Source organism: Haliotis rubra, unplaced genomic scaffold (assembly GCF_003918875.1).
Source record: "Haliotis rubra isolate DU_JTF1 unplaced genomic scaffold, ASM391887v1 Scf1481, whole genome shotgun sequence".
Classification (NCBI taxonomy): Eukaryota; Metazoa; Mollusca; class Gastropoda; order Lepetellida; family Haliotidae; genus Haliotis; species Haliotis rubra.
The window spans coordinates 58,663-75,446 of NW_025765427.1; the positions used below are offsets into that span (position 1 = coordinate 58,663).

The 16,784-nt window shown below is 43.6% G+C and overlaps 2 protein-coding genes across 3 annotated transcripts in view; one reads left to right on the plus strand and one right to left on the minus strand.

Annotated features, from left to right (window-relative positions):
• The first annotated feature begins 510 nt into the window (after positions 1-510).
• On the plus strand, positions 511-9,532 carry LOC124269857 (bypass of stop codon protein 1-like). 2 transcript variants are annotated; one of them, XM_046704907.1, is made up of 4 exons: positions 511-582; positions 5,896-6,085; positions 6,473-6,848; positions 8,936-9,532. In XM_046704907.1, exons 1-4 carry the CDS (start codon positions 569-571, stop codon positions 9,517-9,519), a joined length of 1,164 nt encoding a protein of 387 aa, XP_046560863.1. In that variant the 5' UTR covers positions 511-568; the 3' UTR covers positions 9,520-9,532. The 2 variants fall into 2 exon arrangements, with proteins under 2 accessions (XP_046560863.1, XP_046560861.1); XM_046704905.1 differs by lacking the exon at positions 511-582 and adding an exon at positions 2,735-2,880.
• A 4,421-nt stretch (positions 9,533-13,953) lies between these two features.
• LOC124269862 (ras-related protein Rab-13-like) overlaps positions 13,954-16,784 on the minus strand; it is a 52,256-nt gene continuing 49,425 nt past the window's right edge. The window contains exons 7-8 of the mRNA XM_046704913.1: positions 15,968-16,087; positions 13,954-15,553 (exon numbers count right to left, since the gene is read on the minus strand). Coding sequence (XP_046560869.1) covers positions 15,377-15,553; positions 15,968-16,087 — 297 coding nt within the window. The 3' untranslated portion in view covers positions 13,954-15,376. The remainder of the gene's footprint in view (positions 15,554-15,967; positions 16,088-16,784) is intronic.

Sequence of the window (16,784 nt, forward strand, 5' to 3'; positions counted from 1 at the left end):
TGGACATCCTGATATTTTGGTAATGGTGAAATCTGTTTTTATAAAATGAAAGTAGTGACTGAATATATTCACTGAGCTACAGTTTACTACATTGCTATCGCCATTATATTTCCATATGCAAGACGCAATAACTGTCCGAAATGTAGCATTCCTGGTCAACATCCTGGTATACAACGCCTGGCTATTATGCACAAAAGACACTTATGGGACGTTTTTCCCAAATATAATTATATTTTTCTATTATGAGAGGAGTGATGGAGATCCGTGTATATTTTATATACGTATTTGCAATATCGTCACTCTCAAAGGCTTCAGAAGGGGTGCTTGGCAAATATTTGACGGCCTCGATGATATCAGACCAATAGACCCCCAGTGGTGTTCACAGAGAGAACTTGATCAAATAAATCCGGCTTTTGTTAGAAATTCTTTTCATAAATTACCTCATCTGTGCATACATGCTTACAAATTGGACTGTGTATATAAGAGAACTCAGATTGCGCTGCTCAGCTGCGCTCTTGCCGTTGTTGGCGATATTCGTGTCCTTAACAGCAAACCATAAGGATAGAGTATGTCGCCTTGCAGGTAAGTGGAACTGTTGCTTTTTCGTGTTAGTTAAACATACTTTTCTGATTACATTAGACTATTTACACGAATATTTACTTTATACATCTTTTTAGACTGAATTCTCATACTTTATGAGCTGATGATGAGCCTTACCAGCTTGACTGTGCCAGGATCACCCGAACCCTCTCTGCTGCATATTATCTTTAATCTGTAAAACATAATAATGAGGGCATTTATAACACGCCTTTTCCAGGCTATATATCCTGCTCAAAGCGCTCAATCTGATCATCACCCCAGATAACCCAAGCTGCCTGTTAGAGAAGGTTAATAGTCTCACGACTTATTTCACCGGGTACCCCTTTTTCTTCTGGGTGAACAGTGGCAATTTTGAACAAACACACTTGCCTAAGGTGAAACCACATCTATGACATGTGTATTCTTGTGGGGTATGACTGAAGTTCTAGGAACTCTCAGGAATCAAGCTGTCACATACGTCACCCATCCAAGATTCTCCGCTCCCAGCGTTGCTCAACTTCAACTGATTGTGACCTGAGCTCGAGGCCACTAATTAATTTATCAATATATTTATCAATATCCCCAATGATTTGGTTGTTTTTATGTTATAGCTTCACTATGTAAGCTAAAATAGACATATATTGGACAGTGATGAATTAAATATATCTGCGTGGTATTTCATGCTTTCACAACATAGCTGTTTTTCTCACGAATGTATTTTCGTGAGGACTTCATTCATCTGTATAAACTATATGGTATACATTTGTTGACTTGAAATCGTTTTGGAACAAAGAAGGTTCGAGATAACAAGGACACGGAAAGTATACCTATCCAAAACTGAAAAGCCTCGCAAGATTTTACGGTGTTAATTCAAACGTGTGCAAATGTCATTTAATTTGATTGATAAGGATGAATGTTAGCATGATGATCGTTAAGGTGTTCTGTAGACAAAATGAAAATACCCGCTTACGTTGACGGGGTGTGGAGGGGTGTGACATCCTGGCGTTCCGATCAGTACGTGGTGTGACTGTTGTGTCCTGGCCTGGACACCTGTTTGTTTTTTTGTTTGTTTGTTTGATTGATTGTTCGCATTTGAAGTGAGTGAATTTAGTTTTACGCCGCACTCTCAATAATCCAGCTATATGGCGACAGTTTGTAAATAATCGAGTCTGAACCAGACAATCCAATGATCAACAATATGTGCATCGATCTACGCAATTCGGATACCATAACATGTGTAAATGTAGTCAGCGAGTCTGACCATCCGATCCTGTTAGTCGCATCTTACGATAAGAGTTGTTAAAGACCAATTCTTCACGGATCCTTGACTCCTTTGGTGCAGACTGAATAAGTCTGCCGATTGCATGGTATTTACCTTCATTAACCCTGCAACGCGTACGCCAGTTGTGTAAGAGACTGTGGCGTATGTTGACGTTGACGTTGACGTTGAGATGAACGTCTATCGAGTTTATTCCACTGGGCGCTATCGGATTGAGATCCGTAGCTCTGGGAAATATTGGCAGAGCATTGACACTATGTGGTGAAGTGTTGTCGCCATGAAACAGCTCCACCTGTTGGTTGATAACCGACAGAAGATGATGATGATGCAAACTTTGGTCGATGGTTGACTTGCTGTCAAATTCCCAAGAACCACCTAGTTCACCATTGAAACAGACTCGCTGTTTCTCAGAGCCCATGCCTGTATGGGGTTGCTCTTTCGAAAACGTTGTCGGAGATTCAAACGTCTTAACGCTCCGACCTCTCGCAGACAATTCCTTTTTTGTTTGGTCCGATACTCACACCAGACGCTCGTCCTGCAGTCTCAGTTGCAGCAGAAGAACACGTAGAATAAAGACCCGGATGTAGCGGCCTTGCGCATGGGTGGTAACTCTTGGTCTACCCCGCTTGGACGGACCCGAGAAGATCCGGGCTAGAAGTGTAGAATAAAAGACGACTCCGAGGTTTTGGTTGAGAATGTAAAACCTCAGTGGACGCGCCCGAGGGATAACGCGCCCGAGGGATTTCCTGACACTGAGGTTTTACATTCTCAACCAAAACCGAGGAGGAGTCTTTTTATCAAACTTATAAACCGTCTAAGACAACAAAAATTACATATGTATTATTTTCAATTTGTGCATGTACTGAGTAGAACAACATTGATGGAACAGCCCGCAGATGATGGAACAGCCGGTGTCAACTGGGATGCGACTGGCAGCCAACACTTTGCCCCGCACGCGCAATGCTCGTGCCCTGCACGCGCTACCCGTGTCCTGCACGTGCGCTGCCCGCAGTACCTGTCTTGTGAGAAACACATGGTTCATACTGACAAACAATCTCATTCCTCACAGCGATCCTTCGTTGCGTAGTGGATAAAACCGTCAAGCTAGAGAGCGATGAGTTGCGGGTTGGAAACCAGTTATCGCCACTAAATATTGGAAGTTTTCAATAATGATATATTTTACGATCAGTCATAGCAAGACAAAGTTATAATGGTCATTTCGAAACCTCAAATCAGGGTATGAGGTTTTACAACGACCACTGTAAAACTTCGTACCTCGTATGAGGTTTTACAATGGTCATTGTAAAACCTCCTGCAATCGTAAAACCTCTACCGAGGTTATTCCATAATGCGAAGCAACTGCAAGAACAATAGACAACATTGGCCATAGGTTTATAACTAATCTTCTGCAACTCATGCTTGGCGACTAAGGGGATCGGGTGGTCAGACTTGGTTGACACATGTCATCGTGTTCCGATTGCGTAGATCGATGTTCAAGCTGGTAATCATTATCTGGTCAAAACTCGATTACTTACAGACCGCCGCCATATAACTGGGGCGCGGTGGGCGAGCTGGCTAAGACGCCAGGCTAGTGATCCAGCGAGGTTGAGGTGCCGGGATCGAGCCCACCTGTGACCGGGTGTAAAAACCTTGGAGTCAACTTTCTGTGCAGACTCTTTCAGTGTTGTCACAACCCCTAGTGTACAGTACACATCCCTGTGCACTTAAAAGAACCCACGAATCCGTTGGTATATGACCAGATGGTGGCCACATGAATACGTGCAAACACCTAGTTGCGGGTACAGCAACGTGCAGTGAACTTGGACAAAGTACTGTGACTATGTGTCCCAGTCCACCCAGCTGTGAATGGGTACCTCGTTAGGATGAGATAGCCACAATAACTCGGTGCGCCTAGTGGCTGCAAGAGTTGTATACTCCCCAGGGAGTTGAGATTGATAATACGATGTGCCGTTGAGATTGACATCCAATGATCGAGGGGAAAATACCAGCGCCTTGAGCATGCACTAGTTGCCTGGATATGTGCGCTATATAAATATCGTATAATAATAATAACTGGAATATTGCTGATAGTAGTGTTCTTCATAAATGTCATTTTCAATCTTGATGTGTGAGGTCGGGTGTTGTCGTGTTGAAAAAATACGTTACTTGTCTCATAATGGACAGGACGTGTGCCCGAAAAATGACGTTTTGTCATTAAATTGCCCGTGTGGGAGATGGCGGCCCACATCATTACACTTTCTCATCACTTCCTGTATGCAGTTTCGAGCATAACGTTCCCCGAGACGTCTGTAAACTCGGCGTCCCTTCCGCCTATGGGGGAAGAAAATAATGTGGCTCTACACTTTAAACCAAACATCGGTATTGTAGCCATATTCTGTGTCCTTGACTCGGGCGAATACCTGCGGCACGTAGACGGTACATCACTGTCTGGGCTGAAATCCTACGCAATCCTGGTACTGGTTTGTTGGTTTGTTGTTTAACGCCAGACAATCCTGTGATCAACAGCATGAGCATCAATCTACGCAATTGGGGATGACATCACGGCGGGGAACACCAGAAAAGGGAATTCGGGATTTCTGGGGTTGAAATACGATATGTCAACCCACTCAGCGAGCCTAACCACGCGATCCCGTTAGTCGCCTCTTACGACAAGCATGGGTTGCTGAAGATTAATTCTAACCCGGATCTTCACGGGTCTGTAGCTGTAGAGATGCCCGTGGTGAGTTTATCACGTTAGTGACGAGCCCGTATAAACCTGTACTAGGCGACCGGATATGGGGCGACCGGATATGGGAAGGTCACGTGTTGTCCCGTGCATCTGACAACGGTTCCATAGTCTTGTAATGGTGCCTTGAGACACGTGGAAAATCCTGTCTGCAGTCAAAGCCGAGTCGCCTGTCTGCAGTCGTCCGATGACGTTGTCGCGTTGAGCTTCTGTCAGTCGTGGCATTTGTTATCGTTTCACTTGCTGTACAATTTTGATGACAGACAGATGAAAACCCATCGTTTTCGAAGCCCAACAATTCATGTTGCACGCCCATCCCATGTCGGTGTGTTTGGCCGCCATGCGTTGGGCGTTACGCACACGTTTTCGTTATGTTTTGAATCACCCCCGATGCATCCAGGCATGAGAAATTCATATTTGGTATTCATTCTGTATGAATATCAGCAAAGTTCAGATATTTCCAATTTTTCTGCTTTTTCGTTTCTCATTTAGGCGTAGTTTATTTATGAGAGTGTGTGTAGTTTAACGCTACTAATAGCAATATTAGCACATGGGCACAATGTGTGAAGCCCATTTCTGGTGTCCCCCGCCATGCTATTGCTGGAATATTGCTAAAAGCGGCGTAAGACTAAACTCACTCACTCACTGTAGCAATATTCCAGCAACATTTCTCCGGGGGACATCAGGGTTGGGTTTTAAACGTGGGGAATCGAACCCGGCTAGACGAGCAAAGGTTTTAATCAGTAAGCTACTTTGCTGCTCCGTAATGCATTTATAGTCTGTTTGCAATGAAAACGTACCTATGAATTTCACCTTAAACAAAAAAGTAAATGAAAGTGAAAATAATTATGCGAATCTTCATAACTTTACCTCGCCTATTGAACATTAAAATTTCAGAATTTTATTGAACTTAGGATAAAAGTTGTTTAACAAACGATCATAGTTTCAAATCGCTATTATTGGTTTGTATTACAAGGGGGTATGCACATTAAAGGAAACCCCGAGAACAAGAAAGGTTGGTTTCTACGGTAGTCTATTTTAACACTTATCACGCACCGCATGCATTTGTTTCACTGTTCCAACTACTGCGGTTCCCAATTGCGCAGATCGATGTTCATGCTGTTGATCACTGGATGGTCTGGTCCAGACTCGATTATTTACAGACCGCCGCCATATAGCTTGAATATTGCTGAGTGCGGCGTAAAACTCAACTCACTCACTCTGGTGTCAGTGTTGGAATATTGCTAAAAGCGGCGTAAAACCAAACTCACTCACTCACTCACTCTTTCAGATTGAACCCGTCTGTTGTGCGTTCCGTTGTCGTGTGCACGTGGCTCGTGCTGGCGTGGACTGTGGTGACTGAGGTGGACGGCCATGGCTACATGCTAGTACCCCCTGGACGGTCAACAGCCTGGAGAATTAGCCTGGTGAACTTCCACGTCAACTACAACGACAACGCAAACTACTGCGGTGGCCGAGCTGTAAGTGATACTTTGAAACTGAGACCAATTGTTATGGGATTCAAAATGTATTTAAAATCCCGAGAAAGTTCTCACAAAATGGCGATCCAAAATGGCGGATACCCGTTAATCGCGCCAAATTCAAACCAAACTCACTCACTCATGGATATTATTTTAGAGGTAACAGTTTAAACAACATAAGAGAGTACAAAGCATCTGTGTTTTGTTTGGCAATGAAACCAGAACATAACGGACGGGTCTTGAGATTCTCTGTGCAAAGTTGCCTCCCTTTGAAGAGCAAGGATCCGTTTATCATGTGAATGAATGTGTCGTTTATTATGCCTGTTTGGGTTTTTCACGCCATATCTGTGTTTTCATCCCCCATCCACTTTTTATTTCCATTTTCAGACACAGCACGACATCAACAACGGCAGCTGCGGTATCTGCGGCGACGACTTCAGGACTCCTGTCCCACGTGATAACGAAAGGGGCGGGTTCTACTCAACTGGGAACATCGTTCAGGAGTACGCCCAAGGTGACGTGATCGAGGTCGCTATCGTCATCACTGCCAACCACAGGGGAAAGTTCTTCTTCGACATCTTCCCCACCAACGACCCCAACCAGCCGGAGCAGGAGGACTTGTTTCAGCCGCTGTACAATGCAGACACCGGGACGACGTACTACGACGTTCCTGACGATGCTGCAAGGACATTCACCGTTAAGCTCAAACTACCAGACAACATGCTGTGTAGCAACTGTGTGCTTCGCTGGAAATACGTTGCTGGTCAGTAAAACCGAGTCATGCAAAGGGAGGGAGGGCATGGGTGGGTGGAATTGTGTATGATAGCATTTGTACCGAGTGCATGTTCGACTCTGAGATTGGTTGTAGTGTCTGAAAAAACTAATATTCCAGCAATATCAGGGCGGTTGACGCCAGAAATGGGCTTCACGGACATTGTACCAACTTGGGGGATCGAACCCGGGTCTTAGGTGTGATGAGCGAACGCTTTAACAACTTGGCCAACCCACCGCCCGCACAAAACGAGAGATTGAATGTTTCTACATGACGTATGCTACAAGTTGTTACTACAAGTCACAGCGTAAAAACCTTTAGAGTCTTTAATTGGTGGGGCGGTGGGGAAGCCTAGTGACTGACTGACTGACTGACTGAGTTTAGTTTTACGCCGCTTTTAGCAATATTCCAGCAATATCACGGAGGGGGACACCAGAAATAGGCTGCACACATTGTGCCCATGTGGGGAATCGAACCCGGGTCTTCGGCGTGACGAGCCAACGCTTTAACCACTAGGCTACCCACCGCCCCGGAAGCCTGGTGGTTAAAGCCTAGTGGTTAAAGCGATTCCCCACATGGGTACAATGTCTGAAGCCCATTCCCCCGCCGTAATATTGATGGAATATTGCTAAAAGCGGTGTAAAACTAAACTCACTCGCCCTGTGGTGGGATCATTTCAAGAGACATTCGTCACCACTCGTCCCTTTCCGTAACCTCCAAGAAGACGCTATTCGGCTTGTCCCGGAATAACTTGAGTTGGTCACGAAGGCAACAATAGGCCATCAGGCAACAACCACGGATTTCCTTTCAGGCAAACTGTGAGTCGCGGGTGTTAAGGGTAATTAAGTGATCTGCTTTACCGGTAACACCCGGTGTCAACTTTACAAACACCTGAAATCTGTTTCGCTCGATCATTTACACTGACGTTTTGTAATATATAGTGTATTTATTACTCGCCCGTGGAGGATATTGCAGTGTAATATTTTTACGGCAAAATTAAATAGTCTATGTCGTTTTCAGACATACATTGAGTGAGTGAGTGAGTTAATATTTAACGTCACATCGGCAATATCTCAGCCATATCGTGACGAAAACAATTTATACAATATAAAGAGAAAACATTTTGAAGATTTAAACCTGTCGACGATGGACAGTAAAAATACTAGAGAATCACAGATATGAATAAAACTAGCGAGCAAAGCTAAAACATTTCAATTAAAGAGGACAATACAGTATAAAACACGGGCTATAGATCGCCAACAACTGAAGGTAGATCACCATACTAGGAAGACATACATTGAATACAAGCTTATCGATTATTTACTGTAACATATAGTCAAAAGTGGATAACATTATGATTTTATATTTAGTACTATTATTTATTATTTATTTATTACTTCTAGCTGTTTGATTTATAATATTAGCTTTATCTAAAGAATCTGTTTCCTAACATCCAAGCAATACATTCTCAGTGTAACTCTATGGTTTAAAATGTTTACAAAAAAATGATTGGTAATAGACCTTGCTTGACTCGCGGAAAGCTGTCCAGTCATGACAATGTAGGCAGTTTCTATAAATTTACGTTGGAGAGTAATGAACAGAATACTAAACTCGCTTCCGTGAAATACCATTTTTATTAAACTCGTGAAAGTTGTAGAATCATACTCGCTTTCGCTCGTTCGATACTAAATCATTAACTCATTTAATACAAATGGTATTACACGGTAGGTCGTTTAATATCCTCTATGTATTTGTTAATTTGATAGTTCACGTATGCCGGTGACGTCATCGTGTGTCTGTCAGTGACGTCATCGTGTGTCTGTCAGTAAGGTCATCGTGTGTGTGTCAGTGACGTTATAGTGTGTCTGTCAGTGGCGTCAACGTGTGCCTGTCAGTGACGTCATCATTTGCTTGTCAGTGACGTCATCGTGTGTCTGTCAGTAATGTCATCGTGAGCTGTAAGTGACGTAATCGTTTGCCTGTCAGTGTCGTCATCGTGTCTGTTAGTGACGTCACCATACGTCTGTCAGTGACGTCACAATTTGCCTGCCAGTGACGTCATCGTGTTGTTGTTGCAGGTAACAGCTGGGGCTGCAACAGCCCGGACGATTGCTGTTTGGGCTGTGGCAATCAACAGGAACAGTTCTACTCATGCGCTGACGTCATGGTCACAGAAGATGGAACAACGGGTATACCACCATGGGTTGAACTGAATAAAAACTCATCATCTGCCACTGAAGCAACTTCTTCATCAACCATTCCTACAACCACGACCCTTAAACCCACAACCACTACCCCTAAACCAACTACCTCTAAACCAAACACTACCGCTAAACCTACAACCACCACCACTACCATTGCCCCGAAACCTACAGTTGCCACGCCTAAACCTACAACCACTACCCGTAGACCGACAACCACTACTCTTAAACCCACAACTATTACACGGACACCAACAACCACTACCCGCAGGCCAACAACCACGACTACTACAACAACGACTACCAGCACGGCGGCTAATCCTCAGCGATTGACGACAAAGCTACCACTGTCTTGTTCAGCTTACTGTTTCGCTGTCTGTAAACCAAATCGTGTATCCATATTCTGCTACAAACAGCTTTGTGAAAAGTGCCCGGCGTATAAAAACATATTGAATAAATGATATACATGCTTTATTGCTTTGTTCCGTTTTTAATGTTTAAAATCAAATGCAGTGAAATGTCCAACTCATTCGTAAAAATATTTCGTTTAGAACGACAGAATTTCAATATCCAGGAATAATAATAATAATATAATGATGTCCCTTTTGACAGCACATTGGCAAGATTCAGGAAAAGCATGATAAGTATGCGGACCTCGCCTTTGAAATGTCTCGCTTGCATCCCAAGTACACTGTCGTCAGGCTCCCCATTGTTCTCGGTGCCTTTGGTTTTGGTATCTCCTGGTCTCTTGGCGCAGATCAGGAGAGTGCTCGGGTTCTCCACCGAGACCACAGCCCTTCTGACACTCTGGGTAATGCAGAGGGCTGCAGTGACGGGGAGTCTACATATTCTCCGGAAAGTTATTGGTGGGTTCGACTAGGCAGCATTTCCAGGGAGAAGTCCCATTTGCTGTCTGGGCTGCGTGTAGAGGGGGCGAGGGCCCTGAGCTAATGATGAGCCTTACCAGCCTGACTGTGCCAGGATCACCTGAACCCTCTCTGCTGCACTTTAAATCATAATCTCAAAAGCATAATATATTTATATAGCGCCGGACTTTCCACTAAGTTGCTCAGCGACGCCGTGGGAGGTCTATGGGAGTTCTGATGAAGAGTGAGTGAGTGAGTATTGTTTTACGCCGCATTTAGTAATATTCCATCAATATCACGGCTGGGGACACCAGAAATAGGCTTCATACATTACACCCATGTGGGGAATCGAACCGGGGTCTTCGGCGTGACGAGCGAACGCTGTACCTACTTGGCCACCCAGCCGCCCCTTCTGATAAAGAGGTAATGTGTTCCACTAAGTGGGAGAAATGACTGAGAAAGATCTTTCACCCAATTTTTGTTTTGGTGTCTGGTAGAATCAAGTACATTGATCGGTAGATCGGCTTGTGATTTGACAGTAGAGATTGAAGGCACTGTGGGTACGGAGGAACGTGAATGTCGTTGAGGTTGCTGCTGTGCAGCTCGGACTGTATCCGTTGTTTGACTGGCAGCCAATGGAGACACTGGAGTACTAGTGCCGCGCAATATAACCGGTTTACCGGTATTTACCGGTTCAGACATGAAAACGATACGTATTGCGCTGATCGAAAACCGGTATTTTGACATGCATTCGGAAAACACTCAGAAATCTTCGGATATTCCCGTTTTTTATGATGTTCCTTTCCTTTTTTTATTTGTGCCAAATATTATTTACATTTGTTTTTTGTCATGATTAAAAGTTTTTATTAAATCTTAATCAAGCAAAGTGATTTTGTTGTGATTTTGCTTTATAAATCAGGCATTAACTCGATTATACGTATTTTTTTGTTGAAAAACAATTCCTTGCAATTTATTGCAATACATATCGCAATATACGCTTTTGCATCGCAATATATCGCAATATGAAAATTCTCTGCAATACCCACCCCTATGGAGTACCGATGTGGTGTGTTCTGTTGGTTGGGCTCTTGTAATGATAAAGATTGCTCCCAGATTGCGTGCTTGATTGAAAGGTTGAACAATGGCTTCACCAACCTCCAATGATACGTGAGGAAATTTGAGAAGCCGTTGACGAGCTCCTAGGATCATGAACTCTCGTCTGCTCGTCATTCATCTTCGAAAAAAGTTGGGGGCATGGTGGGGGAGCTGTCTCAGGCGCCGCGCTAGTAAGCGAAAGGTGCCTGGATCGATCCCCACTTGTGACCGGGTGTAAAAACCTTGGAGCTAACATTACTTGCAGGCTCTTTCAGTGTTGTCACTACCCCAAGTGTGCAGTACACAACCCTGTGCACTTAAAAGAACCCACTCATCCGATGGTAAGCGACCAGATGGTGGACACACGAACACGTGCTGACACGTAGTTGCGGGAATTAACGTGCAGTATCACTGGACAAAATACTCTGACTATGTATCCCAGTTCACCCAGCTGCAAATGGGAATCTTGTGAGGATGAGGCTGTGTGATAACTCTCTGTGCCTTACAGATAACTCTCAAAATGGACAGTATTTTGATTGACTTATAAAGTGTTCACTGATTTAGGTTGTCACGCCATATCTGTTTATGGATATCAATACATCTTTGTTTAAAAGTTTGAAGGATTAACTGGGTATTTATAGTGTCATGATTGATCCATACTGATCCGAAGCCATAAGAAAAAAGTAACATCTTTACATTCAATGCCCAACACTCAATGTCTCTATTTGCAAGGCCCTTTTCATACAAATAAACATGATGTTTATGTTCTGGTTTAGCGTCCAAGCTCGCCCCGTCCAACTAAATTTGGAGTTGACCTGTACAAATGCAAAATGGTTTTATAAAACCTATCGCCAAGATTTGTAATATCATGGGGTACATGGAAGCCCCAAACTTCATTCCCATGAGTCATTATTGGCATAACCTTCACATCAAATATGTTGAGTTGAATAAGAAGAGGCAGTTTGTGAAAGTATTCGATATTAGATTTGATACATTGCAGGGCTTTATTACCTTGGTAAGCAAGTGTTTTTTGGTCTTATACCATGATCCACAGCTTGATAAGTGAACATCAAGGTATTTATAAGAAGATTCTATTTCTAGGGTTTCCCTTTTGAAATAGAATTTTTCTTATTTCCTTAGACGCCCCCCATTCCTAAAACAATAATTTTACTTTTTTCACTGTTGACTAACAACTGCCATTTGTCACAGTATATACTTAGTTTGTTTAGCCTTTTTGGAGACCTTATACTGTGCTATCAAGAATAGAAATATCGTCTGCAAATAGCAAGATAAACAATTGCACCAGGCCAATAGATACTGACCACTGATTACCTTCCCCTAAGAATTGTACCATGTCGTTTATGAAGAAAGAAAACAGGAATGGTGAGAGCTGGCAGCCCTGACGGACACCGAAAGCACAGTCGAAGAATTCAGTATAGCCTTCCTGGAGAGATACACATGCTTTTTACGTTTTTATACATATTCAACAGAAACTATGGTCTGGGGGTCTAGATTTGCTTTAAGTATCAAAGCTTATTGCAAGCATGGATCCTAGGTTTCAGTATGTCACTGCATCTTGTGAATCCCATACCTGTTATTGACAGGTGTTGTGCACTTGCCAATGACTCGTTCCATTATTTGCAAAATGGTTGGTGCCATGAAAACCATTCTTATGGTTACTCATGTATCAAGTGCATAAGGTTAGAGTGCTTCTATCAATATTATACTCAAGCTTTGGTGGATCTATACATGAAGAACTTAGTTAAGCACCCCTGACATATCTCTTCACACGATGAATGGCGTATACAGAGGATCAGGAAGGTGACAGGGGGTATGAGGAGGAGGGTGCTGGCTGTCATACAGTCACATGGAGATTACACTCGGTATTGACCTTGAATCGTGTAGGACACGCAAAATGACAATTTGAATGTTCATATTTTCCCAATAAATTCAACATTAAACATTCCAGGGCAATACTTGTACGGATACAGTTTTGTATGAGGGTCAGTCAAATGAGTAGTTGTCATCATAAAATGAAGATTACAATCTCTTTGTCGATTTTCATGAGTCAAAGGATCATACGGGTCAGAAAAACTCATGTTTTTCCATCGCGGTCACCACGAGAAGTTTTATTTAGGTGTTGAAAACCTATCATTGCAAAAATACAAGGGGTGCTTAATTAAATTCTTTGTGTATATGTTGAGCAAGGACAACTGGTTACATGTGAAGAACATTTATATGCTGATACAATAAAGTGTTCCCTGTGAAGCATGCACTTTACAGAGGCCAAGGACTGTCGTCAGTCGGGACAATTTACGCGTCTGCATGACAGACATTATCGCCCTCAGGAATATGCCAGGGCCTAGATTTTCGAAGCTCTTAGCGCTAAGATAGTCGTCAGTTAATGTTAATGCCCTAGCGCTAAGAGAGCTTCGAAAATCTAGGCCCAGCTATATGGCGGCGATCTGTAAATATCCGAATCTGTACCAGACAACCCAGTGATCATCACCATGAGCATCGATCTACGCAACTGGGATACGATGACATGTGTTCACCAAGTCAGCGAATAGGACCATCCCGTTAGTCGCCTCTCACGACAAGCATAGGTTCTTGAAGGCCTCCATTACCACAGGTTGTTCTTACCATTCCACTCATGGGAATCAGAAATGTACAATTGTTCACTGGAGCTAATGTTACGGTCACTATGGTAACCACATACCGTGCATCGTTGCTCGTGCTATCAACCACTAGCTTGCCAGGTTCAATTTCTGGGTCACAGTAATCATTTTCTACACAGTGAGTGAGTGAGTTTAGTTTACGCCGCTGTTAGCAATATTCCAGCAATATCACGGCGGGGGACACCAGAAATGGGTTTCCCGCCATTTTCAATGTGACAGGCAATACATGATTCCAATTCTTACAGAATCACTGACATTTGGATATAATCATTTTATTGCATAAAATGACACATATAATTGACATACAACTTTAATGAATTGCGAAAACATACATATTGCATAAAATCCCATTAAAATTCGTCTTCAATACTTCACTGGATTACATTCACTTCGTTTCATCGTCACCCGTGAAGGCTTTACGGTTCGTATCTGTCTTCAGTGACCTCACGAGTCCCTGCATGAACATTGTGCGAAGCCTACCCTTGCCTTCAATTGAAAGATGTGTGGAGTTTGACGGCAGTGAGGCTTTTTCACGTGTTGCACGAGAAAAATTGCTTATGTAATCTGGGCTTTGATTGGCCTCTCGCTGGGACCAGATAGAGGCTTCAAACGTATTTTTGGCACCACTTCCGGTTCTGAGCTGGTTCCCGGCTCCCTTGGAGCGCGCCAACTTGCGATATGCGAGACGGGGCCCAGCTTACTCCCGGTACAAGATTTCCGGTGGCAAGCGTATATTCAAGAGCCAGTTCTGGTTTCAAATTGCGCAACCAGCAAATATGACTTTACTGGACTGGAGTGTACGTCCATTCTTGGCTGTCACAGTTGGCTAATTTGGGGACGGTTAGATCGAACATGTGTTATTCCTGTAGGGATTATCAGTTCCTTACTGTCAACTGACAACCATGAGACCATTCGGAAAGGTATGACACGTTGTTTGTCACCGGAAGTACTAAAGTCTCGCTAGGTGCCGTGACCTACTTTTACCGACCCTATATGCGGCAACTGGACAGTGTCCGAATGTGTTCACGGGTAAAGAAGGAAGGGAGTATTCACAACCCAGTGAAGTATTAAAGGTGATTAAAATCATGCCTTATATTTCGATACGATATTATCTCTGTAAAACTCATATCCTCTCCCGCTAAACTCACAACGAACATATATCGCGGAATCATAATGAAATACATTGTATGAGATTTTAGTTTTTATCCAATCAGACATCTAATAGCAACGGATGTTGAACGGATTTTCCAGGACAACGATCTTCTGGGCAGTTTTGCTGGAGGCAAGCGGTAAAGACTATAGACACTTCACTGAAAACATCACCGAATTAACTGTGAAAATATAAATTTACCTCAGTACGGTCATTGTTATTGTTCATTCGGAACTGCCTGTTTACGTTCCTTTTATACATAGAGAAGTCGGATATACTGCCTGGAATTATTCGCTCCTCCGTTTCGAGAATTACGAAGTCTAGGCAGTTCATAGACGTGGTCTGCTCCAGAAAACTTACCAGACGTTGACTGACAGGTAATAGGTCTGATTGTAATGCATTCGTGACCCACTCGTGTTATTCCGGGAGAATCCGAGGTTATGGAAAGGTGCGAGTGGTGACGAATGATTGTAATGAGATGCTTTCATATTGTCATCCAATGGTGACACATATAGCTGGGCATCGTTCGTCACCTGAAACACCCGCAACACAAACTCTTTTTCTGTCTGACACACTTTTCCCTGTCTTTGGGTACAATTTTGTCTTTCTTGGTCGCAGTCTTTCTCGGTTTGATCTGGCCACGTGACTCCTCGGTTGTTTCCGTGTCGTCATAGCAACGTATCATGTAGGGGTGGTAGGATTTCATCTGTAATGAAAACAAACAAACATCGCTTTGAACTGTATACATGTATAAGGGCGCATTGAATTGCCGTGGGCGGAAATCTCACTTTTAAAGAAGCTCACTCACGCACGCACTATCAGGCACTTTCATACACTTTCACTCACTCATCCATCTCACCGACTCACTCACTCCACGTGATCTTACTCGTTAACCCATCTCACTCACTCACTCACCCATCAACTCACTCAATTGATCACTGGATTGTCTGGTCCAGACTTGATTATTTACAGACCGCCATATAGCTGGAACATTGCTGAGTGCGGCGTAAAAGTAAACTCACTCGCTCTACGTGATCTCACTCGCTAACCCATCTCACTCACTCACCCACCCACCCATCTCACTCACCCACTCACCCATCTCACTAACTCACTCACTCACCAACTTTGGGTTATGTATGTCAGTGACGTGGAATGCCAGACGCTGGAATGAGGGGAAGACGTTGGTTCCTGTCTTGGCGCTGGTCTCGAAGAACTCAAACGCCATTTCTTTCTCAGCCAACTGAAACACCAGACAAACGTTTATGTTCATTATCAGGTAGAAACTTCAGGGGGCGGTGGGGTAGCCTAGTGGTTAAAGCGTTCGCTCGTCACGCCAAATATCCGGGTTCTATTCCCCACACGGGTACAATGTGTGAAGCCCATTTCTGGTGTCCCCCGCCGTGATATTGCTGGAATATTGCTGAAAGCGGCGTAAAACCACACTCACTCACTGGTAGAAACTTCAAAAGTCACTGACAGAGGAGCAATAGCTTCAGAGCACGGGGTGGGATAGTAAATGCTGTCAACCCGTGAAGACCCTGGTTAGAATTAATCTTCAGTGACCTTTTCTTGTTGTAAAAGGGGACTGACGGGATCGGGTGGGTAGACTAACGTGATCGGGTGGGTAGACTAACGTGATCGGGTGGGTAGACTAACGTGATCGGGTGGGTAGACTAACGGGATCGGGTTGGTAGACCAGCGGGATCGGTAGTCAGGCTCACTGATTTGCATCATGACATCAGAGTGAGTGAGTGAGTGAGCTCCTCGCCGCTTTTAGCAATATTCCAGTAATTATCCATTATAAAGAAATAAAAAAAATAAAATAAAATAAAATAAAATATTCCAGTAATATCACGGCAAGGACACAAGAAATGGGCTTCACACAATGTACCCAGTTAGGGAATCGAACCCGGGTCTTCGGCGTGACGAGTGAGCGC